Source organism: Nicotiana tomentosiformis, chromosome 1, assembly GCF_000390325.3.
Source record: "Nicotiana tomentosiformis chromosome 1, ASM39032v3, whole genome shotgun sequence".
In the NCBI taxonomy this organism is placed as follows: Eukaryota; Viridiplantae; Streptophyta; class Magnoliopsida; order Solanales; family Solanaceae; genus Nicotiana; species Nicotiana tomentosiformis.
In genome coordinates, this window is record NC_090812.1 from 49625063 (window position 1) to 49646444 (window position 21382).

Here is a 21382-nt window from a genome sequence, read left to right on the forward strand (position 1 = left end):
AAAAAAAAGGTTGTTAGATTGAATTACCCTTAAGAAAATGCTTCTTTTATGAAAATTTATTTGTCAAAACATATTTATTATATTATTTTAGTTTTACGGAAAAACATTTTTTATCTTTCAAATACTTCAATTTTTAGGAAAACATTTTCAATAATTTTAAAATTCAGTCTTTCTATTACGTACGCATAGAAACCCTGTGTCTAAATAGCAAAACTGTCGCTATCACATTTTTGTTGTGACAAACTTTTCAACAGAATTATTCTATCCTTTTCTAATATTGGAACTAAAAATTTAGCAATAAGTCATTAAAGCTTCTTTTCCTTTTCGTTTTATGAAAAAAAACTTCTCACTTTATCTCGGATAGCTCAGAGACGTGTAGTATAAGGAAAACGGGAAAAAGTTGAAAGCGCGTATATAAGAAATTAGGGTTACCGGCTACGAATGGAACCGGTAAATTAAAATTTCCGTATAGACCGTACGATAAGAACAGCGCCATAAAGTAATGGGTCTGGGTTTTGGCGATTAGATTCAGGTACCCGGTCTTAATCACCTGTGCTCAACCTCACGTGGCTCACCTTATTCCTTGCTCCCTTATTGGTTCATTATCTTAGTCAACTTCAATGAAAGTTACCTGAATTTTTATTTTCCTGAAAAAAGTTACCTGAATGATATTTTATTGTATTATTATTATAATATATAATATAAAGAAGGAATCAATTTTTTGTAGGATTTGAAGAAGTTGAAAGTCACGTAACGGTTTTTGTGTCACCTAAGTTGAATGGCTATATCAAATGTAAGTCCGTTGCGTAAAAATTGCATGGGCGCCCTATTTGGTCGCCCCCTTTTAACTTATATCCGTTTTATTTTTTCGTTTGTATCCATACTTATTTCTTTGTTAAAAGCATTTTAAAAAGACGATTTTGCCCTTCAGGACTATTGACAAAACTGTACACTCCAGGACAACACTTCAGCATATTTTGGCATGAAATTTTAGCAAATGAACTAAATAACTTAAGCATGTTTAGTCTGAAGTTTTAGCAAATGAACTAAATAACTTCAGCATGCATTAGCAAAAACTCATTAGAAAATTACATATTGCAAGACAAAAACTTAAGCATGTTTAGTCTGAAGTTTTCGCAAATGAACTAAATAACTTCAGCATGCTTAGTCTGAAATTTTAGCAAATGAACTAAATAACTTCAGCATGTTTAGTCTGAAGTTTTAGCAAATGAACTAAATAACTTAAGCATATTTAGTCTGAAATTTTAGCAAATGAACTAAATAAATTAAGCATGTTTAGTCTGAAATTTTAGCAAATGAACTAAATAACTTCAGCATGCATTAGCAAAAACTCATTAGAAAATTACATATTGCAAGACAAAAATTTAAGCATGTTTAGTCTGAAATTTTCGCAAATGAACTAAATAACTTCAGCATGTTTAAACTGAAGTTTTAGTAAATGAACTAAATAACTTCAGCATGTTTAGTCTGAAATTTTAGCAAATGAAATAAATAACTTCAGCATGTTTAGACTGAAATTTTGGATAAAACTCATGACAAAACTGTTGACTGCAGGATAAATAACTTCAGCATGCATTAGCATGAAGTTTTAGCTTCAATGTAAAACAACTTCAGCTGCTACTGTAATTGGCTGAAGTTTTACACCATCTCGCATGCTAATGAATAACCCATGGTACTGTAAAACAACGTCATCTCCAAACGTTAGCATGCTGCTACGTTGATCAGGGCTTGTTTTACAGTATGCTAATGCGAATGAGGTCATCTCCAAAGTAGCATGCTAATGCTAATACTATCATGGGTGTAATTGTCATATTATTATGGATTTTTTGTCAACTGGCCACCAGATCAATAATTTTTAAAAATAGGGTACAGGTTAAAAGGTGGCACAAATATAGGGTATGGTCGCAAATCCCCCGTCCATTGCTTATAGGTAATTCTTTTGTTATTACTTGCAAATGCTACTAAAAATTGCTTCTTCATAGATAAATAAGCTGAATTTTTATTTTCTCTTCTATGAGTATTTGTTTCTATTTTTTAACTTCTATGTTATTGTCTATATCTATATGTGACAGTTAAAAAGTACATATAGAAAGAGTTAAATTTCACTATTCTTTATGCTTTACATAAAAGGTAACTAGAAAGATTAATCGATTTTTATCTTCTTAATAATTTGGTTTTTATATTTTACCCATAAGTGCAAATGTCATATGCATATGATATTTAAGCCGAACTCTTAATAATGCTTACTTATTGGAAAGATATTTACATCTATAGTTAGTATGAATGCAAATAAAGAAGGCACAATTCCTTTGTCCGAACAAAGTAACAAAGAATTAATTTTGTGTTTCAAAACTGCACAAAAATACCCAAAAAAAATGACTATGAAATTGAAAAGTGTTTCTTTCCTAGCACCTAACTAATTGACATGCAACACTCATGATATTGATAATAATCTTTCACGGTCTCAATTTCTCAATAATAACTGTGACTATCAATTTTCATTTAAGTGATACCTCGCATAAAATGAGATTAAGACAAATTTCCTCTTATTATCATAGAGATACATTATAAAATATACCAACAAAAAGTTTGAGATACATATCTTCTTCTCTCTACTATAATTATAATAATTATGGGTCAAATCCAACCATATTAAATGAGGAAAATTACATTTACACATTTTAGTCTGGATAAGCTAGAAACTTACCCATTGGAAAAACAGGAAAAGGAAATTAAACTCCAAGAATATAAGACAATGATGAGCTAATTAATTGTTTGGAAGTCAAATTGAAAAAGAAAATACAAAGATAGTCAAGCTTCAGCAAAGATCTTGCTAGGTAAAGCCTATCTATAATTTGTAACGTATTTTTTAACTTTTGACTAGTATTCTTATCTTAACGACCTTTCCTCTTTTACAAGAGGTAATCTATTATTTATTGTAAATAAGTCCAGAAAATATCAATAAGTCTCAGTAAAGAAAGATGATCATATACTTCTCAGTTATCATTTCGAGTTGATTAAATATTTTTTAGAAACTTTTCTTGTAATGTTCTGTTTCTCGTACATTGCATGTTGTTTAATCAACTCTAGACTAAAAGGCTTTTGACTATCTTTATCATTTTTCCTTCTAGATTGATTATCTAACTTTTAATCTTTAAATAATTGAATTAGTAAAAATTGACAAAACATTTCACAGGTTTTACGAGTTGAAATTCAATAACAGTTTGCACTTGGTATTTTACCACTATAATTAAAAAATGCAATTCAGTAAATACAAGAATACAACAAATGTCGTTAGCTTGTTAAGGTTTTTCTACGATATGCAACTACTTAACATACATTTAATATACAATTTGTTATGCATATCTAGCAATAAAAAAGAACATCAGTAATTCCACGCATGGTTCTTTAGAACAACAAACTTATAGAGGTTTCAATATCGCGTGACACTATTTCAAAGTTCTAAGTTTTGATCTAATTTGTCAAGAAAGGCAAATATGAACATGATTTTGAGCTAAGATATTTTACCTATTTTATCATACCTTCCTTCTCTTCAAACTTTCATTTAGTACAATCTATATACTTGTAAATAAATTTGAAGTAGAAAGACATATGGAAATGTACAAATTAATACACCAACATATTACAATGCATAATTGAGATTTTTACTAGTATGTATTCTTCTAGTTAGTGATATTTTTAAGTTATTGCTCAATCCTTTGAATCAACAGGAGAGATAGAGACACAAGTAGCTGAGTTCCAAATTCAGCATGGAAACAAGTCGATCTGTTCCATTTCATATATGTTTATATAAAACCACTCAGTCCATACTAGACTTTCAACTTCCAGTTTATGCCATTATGTACACAAAACCTGTATAGAAGTATTTTTTTTGTAGTGCTGCTATACAGTAAAACTAGAGCTTAGCATCCATGAAAAGCATATAAAATAGGGGGTGTAATGACTTCTATAGACAATTTCACAAAGCTTGAACACTTTTGTCAATGCTGTTGCAGCCACTCCTGAATTGCAGAACGGAGAGCATGGTTGGGAACAAGATTCGTATTCGACAGTGCAAGGTTTGTCATGGGCGAGGTGTCATGTCCACTGTCCAACCATCCTCTTAACGCTTCTGCTTCGTATGTGAAGCCATCCGCTGCTACTACTGGATCTTGCATAGTTTCCTGTTGGTTTTCACAGCCAGAAATGAAACACATAATAACATCAATAAATGGCTAGAATTTAACTCATTATGCTTTCTGAAGGGAAGAACAATGAAAACAAAGAGACTATCTTAACTTTCCAAACTTCATTCAGTTGGATGACAACAACCTCATTGACTGGAGTATCAAAACACAAACTTGCATGGAAACTTAAAAATTACTATAATTTTGCAGAACTGAGAAACGAAGGGGAGCCTTGGCCTAACCGATAAAGTTGCTGCCATGTAACCAGGAGGTCACGGGTTCGAGCCGTGGAAACAACCTCTTGCAGAAATGCAGGGTAAGGCTGTGTACAATAGACCACTTGTGGTCCGGCCCTTCCCCGGACTCCGCGCATAGCGGGAGCTTAGTGCGCACCGGGCTGCCCTTTTTTGCAGAACTGAGAAACAACAGAAAAGGATGCTGATTTCTAGTCAAAAGAGGGGGTTTGGGTTCGGGAGAGTGAGAGTGAGGGTATGCTAATTTCTCAATGTGCTAACAACAAACCCAGTGTAATCCCACAAGTGGGGTATGGGGAGGGTATTGTGTACGCAGACCTTACCCCTAACCTTGGGAAGGTAGAGAGATTGTTTCTGATAGACCCTCGACGTAAAATAGAAGAATTTGTCAACATGCTTCAGATGATAATTTGTTATATAACTGGAACACCTACCTCATTTAATCATGTATGATGACTGCTCAATTCAAACTATACGGGACTTATAATGCCGTATGATGCTAGATTTAAAACAAGCAGTATACTAACCTGAAATATTGGACAAATAAAATAGGATGGAATTTCACAACGCTCTTCAGAACCCATCCTAAAAGATGATGCTCCACATGAAGCTCTCATTGGTTCAAGCACCTTCCACACCTCTGAAGAAAGTTCAGGGCGAAGCCTCCTGTTCTTCTCACAACAATTCATAGCTAAGTGAGCCAACTGCTTGGCTTGCACAAACGGCCAGTCTCCAGCAGTTGGATCCAGCAGATCTTTCAAATTTCCTTTATCTAATGCATATTGGACTTCATTGTTTATTCCCAATGCAGGCCTCCCAGTCAACAGCCTAAGTAATATAATCCCAAATGAATAAACATCAGACTTTGGAGTAAGCTCTCCTGTATCGAGGAATTCAGGGTCCAAATATGCAAATGTCCCTTTTGGGTCAGTTCTGTAACAAAGTGAAGTACTTTTTTCCGAAAATTCGTCTTCTGGGAGAACTCGACAAATTCCAAAGTCACTAAGCTTGCTCACAAAGTTTGCATCAAGCAAGATATTTGCTGGTTTTAGATCACCATGAATTATGCCCCGAGCGGTGCAGGAATGGAGGAAGATGAGAGCAGAGCAAAGCTCTGATGCAACACGAATTCTAGTTTGCCACGACAGTGGAGGCGTGTTATCCTTGCAGGTAAGACGATCTTCCAGGCTTCCGTTGGGAAGATACTCGTATACAAGAGCCCATGCTTCTGGACACGCTCCTATAAGTGTGACAATATTTGGATGCCTCAACTTGCTTAAAATATTGACCTATATGAGACCAACAAACCATATCATGAATTGCCAAAAAGCTATCTGTTAATGAATTAAAACTTCGTGGGATATTGATTGAGAGATAAGCATAGCATGAAAAAGCAATATAACAAGGTAAGTAGAGCAGAAAACTGATGAAACAACACACTAGAACACATAAAATTTGATAGGCGTGTAAACCAGTGAGCAGGAAGATATCAGGTGAAGTGACCCTATTGGAGGTTTATGAGTAAACCGAGTCTTACATGGTAATAAATCTAGCGAAACAAACAAGATAACTGGTATTTTGATATTTCAACATCTAGAAGAGCACTAACCCTTCCGAGATAAACCTATTGGCCTAATAAATATACAACCATTTTTAGCAGATAATCAACCATCTTAAAGAAGATGTGGGAAAGAGCTAAATGGCCTAATCAAACCATAAAAGGATAGTTCTCATCTGGTGAGTGGTAAATGCTCATGATCTAAGTGTAGCTTCAATATGTTGGACACAAAATAAACAAGAAAGTATTTTTACTTCCCACTATATCCATCTGCGCTACCACCATCAATAGATATCAAGCCATTGAGCACTGCTGGTCTTTAGTTCTTTTATTTTCCTATTTTAACTTCTTGCCTTGGGGCTTGGCCGCCCAAAACAGGGCTATAAAGTAGAATCTGGCCAAAACAAGGGGCACGATTGAGAGGACAAATACCAAGACAACAAAGAAATAGAAATTACACAATAATTTAGGAGAGTAGACACAATTTAGGTTCTTCTATGCACAGAGGCAGAAATTCAGCAAAACATAACGAATCTAACCTCCTGTTGGAACTCTGAGGGCCCTTGCGAGCTATGAGGGTGCAGCATCTTTATTGCTACATGAGTGTGGCGAAGGAGGCCTCGGTAAATGCTTCCATAACCGCCTTCTCCAATTTTCAAGGCTGGGTCAAAACGCCGAGTTGCTTCTTCGATTTCATGAAAATAAAATTCAGCAAATAATACAGATGCAGATGTAGTCGAGGACCCGTTTGAGTGCTGTTCCCTCAGCGCCTCAGCTATATTGAGTGCATCGTCACGCTCCACCTGCAGTTCATCTCTCTCCTTCCTGTACTTCTGCAAAAGGTCGACAGCAGAAAACATTTTCTGTTCCAACTCTTGCACCGTTGTGTCAGAATTTAAGAGTTGGCGCTCCAGCGAAGATGTCTGTGCTTGAGCTGCCTGCAGATCTGCCAACATTTTATTTAGCTTTGATTTCATTTGATTAGCTTCTTCCTTGCTTTTTGCAAGTGCTTCCTCTATGTCTCTTCTCTGCCTCAACTCATCGGCATAGACTGTTTCTGATGCTTTTGCCTGAAATGAAACTATTGCAATAAGAATCTCCCCCTTAATAGTAGTGCAGATACTTACAAAAACAATCTCCTTTTCAAAAAGTGGCAGTGTAGGTCTTACTGTCTTAAATCTCAATCAAACTTAAGCTTCTCATCAATCAACAGATGGGAAATTTGGCGCAAATGAGTAATCGTCGCAAACAACCAAGAGAAAGCCAAACTGTAGTTCCATAACATTCAACCATCCAAAGTAAAATTTAAATGAACAAATTTACCCTTCGTCTAGCCTCGATTGCATCCTTCTCTGCTTTCCTACGCTTGATTGATTCTTCAAAAGCTTCTCGCCTTGCATCTTCTGCCTCCGCGACATACTGATCAAGTCTATCCAATAGTTCATCATTCATGCTTCCAGCTGGCTCATCATTTAAACTCTCTGCCTGCTATTTTCCCCCAATCATCAAAAGATTTAAGAAGCATATTAGATCTAATTCTTCAAACAGAAACATTCGCATTACATTAGGAAACAAAAAATGAAGGTATTGCTTATAATTAAGTAATTTAAAGAGACGAGAAATAACATGATTTACTTACCATACTTGGAGAAGATGGCTGATGATGACCAAGAATGAAGTGGTGCAGTGTGGATGAGTCAATTGCAGTCTCATTCCCTTCAGTTCTTGCAAGGGAAATTGTAGGTGAATCACCAACCATTTCACCATATGAACTTGATGAAAACCGTGAAGCCACTGAGGGACTTCTATCTGAACTCATGCTTGGAAAATTAGCCCGTAAAGTCCCACCAGAGAGAGGTCCAGAGAAGATTATCCTGTGATTGTCAGAAGCAACTCTCCGATATTCGTTGAAAGGGCCCCTGAGCCCTACTTGTTCGTTGTAACCCTCTGTAACAGATCTTGATCTTAGAACAGTATCATTTTCGGGACTTACTGGAATTGGCGGTGACACACTGTCCGTATTAGGTCTCTCTGACTCACTTTCTCTGCATGACATAATATAGTTACCATTTAGAGTTCCACATGTTTTTTAAGTGACATAAGAGATGAACTCTACCCTACCCCCACGTCTCACGCATCCCAATCCCAAGGAAAGTCAACCTTAGGGAAGAAACGGTAGAAACAAAAATCCATAGCAAAATGATCTTTATAAGAAAACACAGAATTAATCCGCATGTGCACACCACATTTCATCCAAAACAAAGCTTCAAGACAGTAACAGGAATGACAGGATGCATACCTTGTATAAATGAGGTTCCCTTTGCATACAAACCAGATGCAACAGAATGTGGGTGCTTGTAACCGCACATAGATGGCTTTCTTCGACCTAAGGTCAGTCATTTTCCTGAAATTTCATCATAAGAGCTCAATTCCCAGCTTGGTGTGTTACGCAATAAATTGACGTAGATTCCCCCCACCCCAACCCACCCCCTCCCCAGGAAAAAAAAGAAAAAAGAAAGAGGCACTAAATTCCCAGACTTTATTTATTTGATAACGTAAAAACATTGAGTTGTGCTGCTAGGACTCCTTTTCCTTGCTTCAGTGGTTTTAAGTTCTCCTTTTTCCTTTGGGATTTATGTGTTTGGGTGATAGAGGTGGGAGGAAACGGGGCAGAAGGACATTATCCTATTTTTCCTGAAAACAGCAGTGCTGTTTAGATGCACAGAGGAAGTCTGACTTACACTAATGATGGGCCAAGAAGTAAATGAAAGTCAATTCTATTTGCCGTTGCTCAAGAATAGGAAAGTAATTGAAAAAAGATGAAGGGAAAAAACAAGCAAAAGATCAGCATGGTAAACAAATTAAATGAACTATGGCACCGCAGACCATAAGACTCTAGCGGAAGAGGCTACATTATGACACGTTTGGTATGCATGAGAAGAATATTTCCTGTTTCAACTTTCTTGCACTAAATCATTCCAGCGGTCCATTAACCCCCATGCACTGAAAAACTTAAACACAGAGAACTACCAGAAACCTTAGGTTGACCACCAAGTATGTTACCATCATGTTTCACAGATCTTTCTTAGATAATACAGCCATCAAATGAAGTTTGTCAAAGAAGAAAGAGATCAGTATTTTCCTTGATGTGAGTGACTTAAGTGACCTTTTTCCAAATATTCAACCGACATCAACTTTATTAAGGCTAGTACTTCTGTATTTGAAGTGAGAATTAGAAGTTGTAGGATGAACTAAGGAGTCAATTAATGGACTAGACACACATGATGGAGGAGGGGAGGAGATGGGAGACGGATCCATCAAGTCACTTCTTGTTTCTTTTGTTGCTTGAAGACTTAACCCAAACAAGACTACCAAGATATCCAGTTGCCCACCCAATATTTATTGTTAGTGACATTCAAGTAACGGAAAAAGTATATCTTGTTTTTACTTTGAATAGCACTTGTTTGCGGCAGCTCCCATAACAAGCTTCCCTATACCACGCTGCGATACAAGCTCGACTATGCCCGTCTCAATTGAATCCATTTCAACAACTAGTTTATCAGCTCGAACCTGAAATAAGATAGAGACATAATAGAGGAATTACAAAGCATCAGTTCAATCGAGAGTGTAATAAAGGAATATGGAAGTGTAGACTTTCTTATGATAATTAACGGTGTGCAGAATGAAGCTCTGAGTTGAACATCTGATGCATTTATTATTATATCTGAAAAAGGTAATCTAGATTATAACTTCTACTTAATACTCATCCACGCACAATATGGAGAACATGGGGTAAGGGAGAACTTCCATAATGATTGCCACTTGCCAGCCAAAAAGATATTTAATGTATTTAATATTCTTCCAATGAAGCTCTCAAATTACATGCAAACAAAAAGTTTTCAGCTTGCATAATCACCAATATCACGTTCTGCAAAAGACAAAAACCATACCCCAGCTCGTCCACAGATCAGAATGTATTTTTCCAAAATCTTGTGCATGTCTTGCCTTTCCTTCTCATGGTATGCTCTGACTTGATGCACATCCAACTGATCTATGTTAAACTTTGTACCCACTGCAAAAACCATCCAAGAGAAAATGGACACACTTTTAAACGATAATTTTGATAAGACTAACCATCATTACTGTTTAAAAGAAGTTTGATGAAGTTACGGAGAAAAATGACATCTCAAGCAGCACAGTGAAGAAAAGTTTTCCTTCTATTTCTTTTGTACAGAAATTGGGGTGCCGGTACTTAAATTCTGGGAATCATTATGGAAGCAGAAAAAACATCTCATAGTTAAGTAAAGAATTAATTCCCATTCATGAACCATTTGTCTGAAAACTCAACACTAATAGCATTTTCGAAAACTCCAAATGAATGAGTGAGAAAAGTTAACGAAAGCTGTAATTGCAAAAGTAATTTTGTTTTATTCTTTTCTGTTTCTTTGAGAGGTGGGGTGGGATTGGTTTCATGGAGCTATAAGTGAAAGCGCATTAACTACCAAGAGGAATAAAAACTTTTGATAAGTTGTGACCAAATATCCCATTGCCTCTTACTTCTCTTTAAAATAAGCAAACAAGAAACTAACTTCCACCCCCTCTACCCAAACCCCCACCCCACCTCCTCGCCCCGCCCTAATGAAAATAAAAAAGAAGTCTGTGACTGAGATTATTCAACACCACATCATTAGTCTTGAGCCTCATATTAGGGAAATAGAAGGGATTGATAAGCTTAAGTCCACGAACAGCTGCAGAAGAAATTGTAGCATCCTCGAGTTTGAAAGCTTGAAAGAATTGTAGATTAAGAACTGACCTTAGCTGAATTTTGGGCATAAAAATTTTTCAAAAGTAGTTCATTAGGTAGGTATATTCACTAAAGAATGAAAAAACAGACCTATCATAAAACTCAAGAGTCAAACCAGAGAATAACAACCAACTTTCTCCAGCATAACTAGCAGCTGATGCTAATCAGGTATACAAGTCCAATTAATTTATGCCCCAACAATCAGTAAAATACCAATAATGAAATGAACCACCGTCTGACTTTATAAGGGTAAAACATCAGAAAGTCAGAAAAGAATAACCAAGACAGTTCAACAAATCAAACTAACTCAACACCACCTTTTCCAAAACACCTTATAGCAAGCCAAGATTAAAAAAATCAAAACTTGTGCACCAAGAATCATATCAATTTGGAAAAAATAAAATGGACACAACAAAAAAAGAGTTAATTACTCATGGGTATCTTCTGAGCTGGAGTATGAACATGAAGAATGCAAATTCTCCTTCCACCGGATTTGTGCAAAGCCCACTTCAGAGTAGGTTCGCTCTCCTTCAAGTCTTTCCCGACGGCGACATATATCATATCGTCGGCCACTCTCGCCGGCGGCGTTAATGGACTTTCAATTTCCTCATTCAAATTCAGACCCGACAAATCAACTTCCGGGTACCTTACCGGACTCTGTCGGATTTCGGGTACTGGACTCTCCAATGCCATGGGGGCAATTCAATTGTATAACAATCTAATTCTCTCTGTATACACACAATTACTCGTACAACACAAAACGGTTTTGAGTTAATGTAATGAATGAAAAAACCCTTGTTTTTCCTGGAATTATAGAGGAGTTGGATTGGCCATTTGCTCTAAAGAGGCGATGAAATTGAGGAGGACACAAAATGGAGTAGCAATGAAAGTCTACGGACTTGAGATTATAGTGAAAAGAGGTTGCTTGTCTGGAGTATTTACCAGTATATGGACTACGGTGTTAAAATTAAGCTGATAATTAATTTTTACAACTAATTTACCAACTTATTATGATCATTGGTCAACTTTTCTCTCTCTCTCTCCATTTTTGTACAGTTGCTTATCGTACTCTTTGTCTGTATCCACTCTTCTTCCTTAAAACCGAAGCTTCCCTATGCATTTTGTTGAACAATTTTATTTTATTTCGAACTGATTTAATTAATTAATTAATAATGTGTGCACTGTTAATTTGTCATCACCTCATTGGTTGGAGGTCCTCAAAGTCCAAAGAATGAAAGAATAGACATTTGCTTTTTTTTCTTTTCTTTTTTGGTTGTTTTAAGTTTGCGAATAGAAAAGGAGCATAGATTTAGAGAAGGTCTCTCCTATATTTGCTCGGAGTTTTTATTTTTCTTGTATGTTTTTATTATGGTTTGGTTTGTGTAGTATCTTTGTTTAATGAAAGGCGCTCGTTCTAAAAAAAAAATAAAGTATTTCTGCTTCTATATAGTTTATATGTTTGTTTGTTTACTGAGCGAAATCATAAAAAGAATAATTAGTAATACTAATTTTCTTCTCCTTTTTTTAGTACAACAAAATAAAAAAGGTAAATGTTTGAAAACAAACTTCAATGTGTTCGGGATCTAATAGTAATAATTAAGGAGTAATAAATAGTAATAAGAAATTTCCCGTTTAGTACTAAAAGACCTAGTTTAATTGATTTATTTTTATTTTTGTACCAAAATATATTTGTTAGTCTGGGCATTAATAAAGCCCTCCATTTAAAAAAAACAAGGGGCACGTTACCTAGTTTTATAATGTGTTGTGTGCATATAACAATTATATTTATCAGCAAGAAAGAATTCCTCGTCAAGTAAATTTAGGGAATATGAAAACACTTACATGAACTCGAGTTAGGGCAAGAAAATTCTTGATACTCTTTTAATACTATATTTTAATTCTATAAATATCTACCTCTAAATTATGAAAGACCTGTGTAATAACTCACTCAAACAAAACCCAAATGGTCAAAAAGAGAAGGAAGAAGTAACATTTATTATGAGATAAAAAATTGGTAGATTCTTCGTAATCAGATAATCTAGTTACAGCTCAATTTAATGTTGTAGGCTCAATTATAATATCAATTAATTTTTTGTTGTCCAAACACTTTTTATCGTTCATAGTCATAATACCAAAACGAAGTTCAATTTTTTGTTTTTCTATTAAAAGATTATCGAAAAAATTGAAATATTGAATAATATCGTATTATAAATTCATCTAATTATACGATTATACTATTTTATAATTTTATAGATATTCGAATTTTCCTTGTAGCGGTTGTTTTATATAGTTACGGTCTACAGTTATTGCGACATATCATTTGGTTATTATTTTGGTGGAAGTATACGTATATAACATTGCTCGTTTGAAGCTTAATATGACGTTTTCCAGGGTCCATGACATAGACCATTACGTACTCTCTTGCTTGAATTATATAATAATCTTTCTAATAAAAGCTCGAGATAGCTAGACAAATTTTTCAGAAAAATTAACGATTGATATGCTTGTTGGATTGCAATATTTTCAACATAATTTTGTTTGTTTCATACTTTCATTTGTTGAGATACAAGCAAATGCAGATTAGCTACTTGGGTTTCTTCTTTTCTTTCTCTTGTTATTGGGCCCAGAAGCCCATTATATAACCATCTATTTATCTTAGGAGGTGTGTATAAATATACTGGGCCGGCCCATCTACAAAAGAGAGAGAGAGAACAATCAATATTAGATATAGACTCCATCGGGTTCTTTTACGATACAGAACATAATGAAAACCTAGAACATTCTATTTTTTCTCTCAACTTTCTTACAACAAAATATCAATAGTTTGTGGTTGAATCAAGTTTTAACATGGTATCAGAGCCCAGATCTGGATAGATCGGGTGATTACCTCTCGTCTGATGTTACTCTCGCATTTTTTCATCGGAGTTTTTAGTTTCCGCTGTTCTTTCGTGTTTTGAGTTTTTTTCTCTGCTGAGATTTTCTGAAATTGACGATGAAATCAGTGATCTTCTACTATCGTTTGAATGTTTCTGGTGATTTATCGAATATATGTGGAGTTTTTAGAGTTTTCTGAGGAGTATCTTCATCAACCTAGGGTTTGGTGATTCTCTGCGACTGCACATTCAGCTAGGGTTCGCTTGTCTTCGTTACTGATTTCTTCAAGGCCGTTATTCCTTCCGGTCGCGAAAGGAAGTTTGGTAACCCTAGTCATCTCTTCTCCTTGTTTGATTGTGTGTATATTTTGTTTCTGATTAATTGTGCACAAAAGAAATGTTGAACGATGATGTTTCTTCATCTGCGCTACCAATTGCTCGTCCTGCTATCTCTCATTCTGTTTTTCATGAGGATGATTATACGCATCCATGTCATCCATTTTATGTGCATCCGTCTGATGTTTTAGGGTCTTCATTAGTTTTTGTACCTTTTGATGGTAGTTGGAGACGAACCATCCTTGTGGCTTTGTCTGTTAGAAATAAACTGGATTTCATTAATGGATCCTCAGTCAAGCCTCCTGACAGTTCTCCCTTGGCGGGACAATGGCAAAGGTGTAATGATTTGATCATCTCTTGGTTAACCAACTCTATATCCAAAGACATCGCCCGTAGTGTTGAGTACTCTGAACTTGCCAAAGATATTTGGAGTGAGTTTGAGAAAAGATATGATCAGGCAAATGCTGAAAAGGTATTTGAGCTTAAGAAAGAGTTAGGTCACTTGATATTGCCTCATATTTCAACAAAATCAAACAATTGTGGGTTGGAATTGATGCCTTGTCAATCAGTAAAGTCAGGTCTTGCAGCAACTGTGGTTTCAAATCTGACTATCAGAAAGATGATGATGTTCAAAAGGTGTATCAATTTTTGATGGGTCTCAATAATGTATATGTACAAACTAGAAGCAATATATTCATGATTAAAACATTTCCATCTGTGAGCACTGTATACAGTATACTGTTGTCAGATGGGAAGCAGAGGCAGGTCTCTACCTCTCCTCAGTTTCTCCCTACATCTGCCTCTTTCAATGCTGGTGTGTCTAAACAAGGTTTCCCTTCTAAAGTTAAATTTGATACTCAAAGACCTCTTACATTCAAATATTGTAAGAAATCAGGTCACACCATTGACAAATGCTATAAACTATATGGGTATCCTCCAAACTTCAAGTTCACAAAAGGGCCTGGCAATAGGAAAACTATAGCTCATGTTGAAGTGAAATCTCCTGGTCCTTCTGCTAATGTGAATTCTAATATTGGTGATTCTGCCAATTCATCTGAGTTTGGTAATGTTTCCATGGTCCTTGGTTTGACACAAGATCAATTCTCCCAACTGATGATGTTACTGCAACAGTCCCATGTGTCTGCTGATTCCTCCTCTACTCTCACTCTAATGGCTTCTGCTAACTTTGCTGGTAAGCTGTTATCAGAAAGTATTCTGCTCAAATCACGTATGCTTTCACAAGTAGATAGTTTTATTTGGATCATAGACTCTAGAGCTTCTGATCACATGACCTCTCATAATGATTTACTTTTTAATCTGCAAAACACTACCTGTACCTTGTCTAGTTTCTCTGCCAAATGGGTACAAAGTCAAAGTTCATTTAGTTGGATCTTTGACTTTGTTTCCAAACTTCACAATTCATCATGTTCTCTATGTTCCCTCTTTTCAATACAATCTTATTTCTGTTCATAAGCTATTGGAACAATATAATAGGATTGTCCTGTTTACCAGAACTCCCTGTGCTATACAGGCCCCTTCTCTGAAGATGCCTCTGGTTCTTGGTAAACTGGACCACAATCTCTACAAGCTTTTACTTCCTCATGTTGCTTCTCCCAGTACCACATCTTGTTACTCTTCTAGTGTTACTTCCCCTGTTATTCCCCCTGTTATTTCTCATGTATATGTTTTTCTTAAATACAAGCAAATGTAAAGAATGTTAATGTTGTTGATGCTGATGAAACACATGTAAATACTTATTTCACCCTGAATAATATCAATAAAATAGAAGTGGTTTGGCATTATAGGCTTTGGCATATTCCTTTTTCCATAATGAAACACATCTCCATACTTGGGTCACATTTATCTTCCAAACAATCTTTTTCCTGCCCAATATGTCCACTAGCCACACAAACAAGATTGCTATTTCATGACAGTAGTATACAAACCACAAAGCCTTTTCAATTGATTCATATTGATACCTGGGGTCCATATCACTCCCCTACCTATACTGGCTCCAAATATTTTATGACTATTGTTGATGATTTTTTAAGAGCCACTTGGACCCACCCAATGGGAGCCAAAAGCAATACTTTTGACCTCTTAAAAGCTTTCATTGCCATGGCTGAAACTCAATTCCAATTAAAAGTCCAAAATGTGAGAAGTGACAATGCCTTAAAGTTGGGATCCAGTACTGTTGGATCAAAGTTTTTCTCTGAGAAAGGGATATTGCATCAAACAACATGCCCTCATACTTCATAATAAATGAAGTTGCGGAAAGGAAGCACAGACATCTTTTGGAAACTGCTAGAGCCCTCTTTTTCCAATCTGGTCTTCCTCTTAGATTTTGGGGTGACTGCATACTCACATCCACCTACTTGATAAATAGGTTCCCTTCTCATGTATTAAAGGACAAGAGTCCCTATGAAATCTTATATAACAAACTCCCCACATACTCAAATCTTAAAGCTTTTGGATGTCTATGTTACTCTACTGTCCCAAAACCTCATAGGGACAAACTGCAACCTAGGGCCATCCCTTATGTGTTTATTGGTTATCCTTTTGGGAAGAAAGCCTATAAACCTTATGGCTTGCAGTATAAAGTCTGTTTTATCTCCAGAGATGTTGTATTTCATGAACATGTATTCCCTTTTATTCAATCTAGATCTACTTCCCCTACTATGTCAAATTTACCATTTTTCTGCTTGTTTTAATCACTCTGTTAAGCATAATTCCTCATTGTTCCATGATTTCTTTTACCTTGCCCCATCAGCTACATCTCTTGTTTCACCTCCTCCATCCAACTCTGCTCCTTATGACTCTGAAGTCCTCTGAACAGTTCTCCTACTTCTCATAATCCCTCTTATTCTTTCTCTGAATCCGAATTCCCTCCTTTAAGGAGATCATCTAGACCTCACAACCCTTCTTCTTACATGCAGAATTATGTATGCACTCTACCTAATCATAGATCCAGTTCTGCCAATTCAACTGTTATGTCTACTTCTAGTGAGCATCATGCATTTGAGCCTACTACTTATTCTCAGACAACAGTTATCCCTGAGTGGCAGAATGCTATGACAAAAAAGATTTTGAGGCATAGGAGACTAATGATACTTGGGACATAGTTGAGTTACCCAAGGGCAAGAAGTCCAATTGGTTGCAAATGGGTATACAAAATTAAGTATAAAGCTGATGGGAGCATAAAAAGATATAAAGCTAGACTTGTGGTAAGGGGTGATACACATGTTGAAGGCATATATTTTCATGAAACCTTTTTACCTGTAGTTAAAATATCTACTATTAAAACTTTAATTGTTGTAAATGTTAAAAGAAATTGGTCACTATTCCAACTAGATGTTAATAATGCTTTCTTGCATGGGGATTTAGATGAAGAAGTTTTTATGAAGCTTCCACCTGGTCTGTCAGTATGTAATGTGCCCCGTGATTCTGCTTCCACTCCTTTGGTCTGTAAACTCAAAAAATCTTTGTATGGATTGAGACAAGCTTCGAGACAATGGTATGCCAAGTTGTCTCAATCTTTGTCTTCTAGAGGCTATGGGCACTATTTTAATGACTATTCCCTTTTCACCAAAGGTTCTGGTGATGCTTTGGTAATCTTAGTGGTGTATGTTGATGGCATTATCATCACTGGGACAGATTTGTATGAGATTGCTGCTGTGAAAATCTTCCTCCATGATCAATTTAAAATTAAAGATTTAGGCCATCTTAGCTATTTTTTCGGTATTGAAATGTTGTATTTTAAGGGTGGGGTGTTGCTGCACCAGAAAAAGTTTTTGTATGATCTTCTCAAAGAGTTCCATTCCTATGATTGTTCTTCAGTGATATCCCTTCTTGAGATGCATGATAAATTGCAGACTGATCATGGTGATCCCCTGCCCAATCGTGAGACTTATAGGTGTTTAGTGGGTAAGCTCAATTTCTTAACCCACACCAGGCCTGGCATTTATTTTGCAGTGCAATATTTAAGCTAGTTTATGGAGAAGCCATGCCTTCCTCACATGCAGGCTGCTTTACGTTTGCTCAGGTATCTCAAGGGAACTATTGATTTTGGAATCTTCTATAATAATTCTTCTGATCTTTCTCTCAGTGTCTATTGTGATAGTGATTGGGTATCTTGCCCGGATAGTAGGAAGTCCATCAGTGGGTTTTGCCTTTTATAGGGGAATGTCTAATAGGCTGAAAGTCAAAGAAACAATTTGTGGTATCCTTGTCCTCTCCTGAAGCTGAATATAGGTCTATGAGTAAAGCCACTACTGAAATTACTTGGGTTTGCAGGCTTCTTTCTGATTTTGGTGTTGTTTTCTCTTCTTCTATGAGTCTATTTTGTGATAACCATGCAGCTATCCACATTGCTAAGAATCATGTCTTCCACGAGCGCACCAAGCACATTGAATTGGACTGCCATTTTGTTCGCACCAAGTTGATTGAAGGTCTGCTTCAGCTGCTTCACACTTCCAGTGCTAATCAACTCGCCGATATGTTCACTAAACCTTTGGGGGGAGTTGTACATCATCTACATCTTCGCAAGTTGGGGGTAATCTCACCCTTCAACTTGTCGGGGGGTGTTGAGATACAAGCAAATGCAGATTAGCTACTTGGAGTTCTTCTTTTCTTTCTCTTGTTATTTAGGAGGTCGTAGGAGCTATGAGTAAGATGAGTAGGAGCAGAGCGATAGGGCCTGACGAGATTCCGGTAGAATTTTAGAAGTGTGTGGGGAGAGCAAGTTTGGAGTGGTTGACTGGGTTGTTCAATGTTATTTTTAAGGCGAAGAGGATGCCAGATGAGTGGAGGTGGAGTAAAGTGGTTCCATTGTATAAGAACAAAGGTGATATCCAGAGTTGCAACAATTATAGGGGTATCAAATTACTGAGTCATACCATGAAAGTGTGGGAGAGGGTGGTTGAAGCGAGGGTGAGGATGTCAGTGTCTGTTTCCGACAACCAGTTCGGGTTTATGCCAGGTCGTTCTACTACAGAAGCTATACACCTTGTTAGGAGGTTGGTGGAACAGTACAGAGATAGGAAGAAGGACCTGCACATGGTTTTTATTGACCTAGAGAAAGCATATGACAAGGTTCCTAAAGAAGTTCTCTCGAGATGCTTGGAGGAAAAAGGTGTGTCGGTTCCTTACATTATGGCGATTAAGGACATGTATGATGGGGCTAAGACACGGGTAAGGACAGTAGGAGGTGACTCTGAGTATTTTTCTATTGTTATGGGGCTACACCAAGGTTCTGCACTCAGTCCGTTCCTATTCGCCCTGGTGTTGGACACGTTAACACATCATATTCAAGGGGAGGTGCCATGGTGCACGTTATTCGCGGATGACATAGTTCTGATTGATAAAACGCGAGCCAGTGTTAATGAGAGGCTGGAGGTTTGGAGACAGGCTCTTGAGTCTAAGGGTTTCAAGTTGAGCAGGACGAAGACGGAATACTTTGAGTGTAAGTTCAGCGCTGAGCCTGGGGAAGTGGTCGTGGTCATGAGGCTTGACTCACAGGTCATCCCAAGTAGAGGTAGCTTCAAGTACCTTGGGTCGGTTATCCAGGGGGGAGAGGAGATCAACGAGGATGTCACACGTCGTATTGGGGTAGGATGGATGAAGTGGAGGTTAGCATCTGGAGTCCTGTGTGACAAGAGAGTGCCACCGATACTCAAAGGTAAATTCTATAAAAAGGTGGTTAGACCGGCCATGATGTACGAGGCTGAGTGTTGGGCTGTTAAGAACTCACATATCCAGAAGATGAAAGTAATAGAAATGAGGATGTTGAGGTGGATGGGCGGGCACACTAGGATGGATAAGATCAGGAATGATGATATTCGGGAGAAGGTGCGCGTGACTCACATTGATGACAAGATGCGGGAAGCGAGACTCAGATAGTTCGGGCATGTACAAGGGAGGAGCCCAGATGCCCCAGTAAGGAGGTGTGAGCGGCTGGTTGTGGAGGGCACGAGAAGAGGTAGAGGGCGGGTGAAGAAGTATTGGGGAGAGGTGATCAGGTAGTACATGGCGAGGCTTAAGATTTTCGAGGACATGGCACTTGATAGGAAGATGTGGAGGTCGAGTATTAGGGTTGTAGGTTAGGAGGTAGTTGAGTCTTGCCTTAATTCGTACCGTTGTGAGACTAGTCTGGTAGGGTTTTTATCTAAGCTAGCTAGTGGCAATGTCGTGTCTTACTATTATGCGTTTCAGTGCTGGACCTATTTACTAGCTATCGTTTTTGCTTTGCATCTTTCTTCTAGAATTCATATTGTTCCTATTTTTCCTATAATTTCTGTGGTGATATTGATATTGTCTCCTTTTATCTTTTTGTCCTCTTGAGCCGAGGGTCTTTCGGAAACAATCTCTCTATCTCTTCGGGATAGGGGTAAGGTCTGCGTACACACTACCCTCCCCAGACCCCACTAGTGAGATTTCACTAGATTGTTGTTATTATTATTATTATTGGGCCCAGGAGCCCATTATGTAACCATCTATTTATCTTAGGTAGTGTGTATAGATATATTTGGCCGGCCCATCTGCAGAAGAGAGAGAACAATCAATATTAGATATAAACTCCATCGGGTATTTTTACAATACAGAACATAATGAAAACTTATAACATTCTATTTTTTCTCTCAACTTTCTTACAACAAAATCTCAATAGTTTGTGGTTGAATCAAGTTTTAACATCATTCCATATTTGGTTTGCGTAATTAGCAGGGAGTTGAAACAATATGAATATTTGAAATGTCTTTCATTTGCTAAAATTAATATAGTATGCAAAATTTCGAAAATGGTAGAGGGAATATACTGTAAATTGAATCAAAGTAGATTGTATGTTAATGTAATTAGACTTTGTAGATAATAAATTGCGTCGAGAAAATAATCGACACCGAAAAATATTGCAACAATCGTAGTATTTTATTTTAAATAGTTTGAGTGTACAATCTCCATGAATCATCTGATTCTTCTTTTCAACAGTAAATAAAAGAGTCTTTGAGTTTAATTTTGAATTTTAATTTATTTTAATCCAAGTGCTTGAGGCCTGATCTTGATCTTGACGTATTTTTAATCCAAGGGCTTGCAGCTTGTTCTTGAATCTTCGTCTTGATCTTTTAATCCTTATAACACTTGAATGCTTGTAGCTTTTAGAGAAGTCTGCAGCGTTTGATCCACGAGCTCCTTCTTGCTTCTTGTTATAATTTCTGGTGTCTTTTCTGGGTTATGAAGACCCATATTTATAGTTGTGAGAGGGAAGAGTTATGATAAGAACAAACTCTTTTCGACCAATCAAATTGAAGTGTGACAAGGCTGCATTTGATTGGCCAGAACATCTCACTTGCACACGT

At 36.8% G+C, this 21382-nt stretch overlaps 2 protein-coding genes across 4 annotated transcripts; one reads left to right on the forward strand and one right to left on the reverse strand.

Annotated features, from left to right (window-relative positions):
* Nucleotides 1–3774: 3774 nt before the first annotated feature.
* Nucleotides 3775–11888, reverse strand: LOC104119932 (U-box domain-containing protein 33). 3 transcript variants are annotated; one of them, XM_009631548.4, is made up of 9 exons: nucleotides 11256–11888; nucleotides 9971–10092; nucleotides 9469–9590; nucleotides 8320–8424; nucleotides 7660–8065; nucleotides 7344–7505; nucleotides 6560–7090; nucleotides 4990–5751; nucleotides 3775–4205 (listed from the first exon to the last, which is right to left on the reverse strand). In XM_009631548.4, exons 1-9 carry the CDS (start codon nucleotides 11515–11517, stop codon nucleotides 4023–4025), a joined length of 2655 nt encoding a protein of 884 aa, XP_009629843.1. In that variant the 5' UTR covers nucleotides 11518–11888; the 3' UTR covers nucleotides 3775–4022. The 3 variants fall into 3 exon arrangements, with proteins under 3 accessions (XP_009629843.1, XP_009629842.1, XP_018634466.2); XM_009631547.4 differs by having other exon boundaries at nucleotides 7344–7508; XM_018778950.3 differs by lacking the exon at nucleotides 11256–11888 and adding an exon at nucleotides 10915–11210 and having other exon boundaries at nucleotides 7344–7508.
* A 2206-nt stretch (nucleotides 11889–14094) lies between these two features.
* Nucleotides 14095–18642, forward strand: LOC104119935 (uncharacterized). The gene is made up of 7 exons (XM_070195223.1): nucleotides 14095–14669; nucleotides 14768–15225; nucleotides 15380–15740; nucleotides 16870–17124; nucleotides 17362–17957; nucleotides 18139–18217; nucleotides 18327–18642. Exons 1-7 carry the CDS (start codon nucleotides 14095–14097, stop codon nucleotides 18640–18642), a joined length of 2640 nt encoding a protein of 879 aa, XP_070051324.1.
* The last annotated feature ends 2740 nt before the right edge of the window (nucleotides 18643–21382 follow it).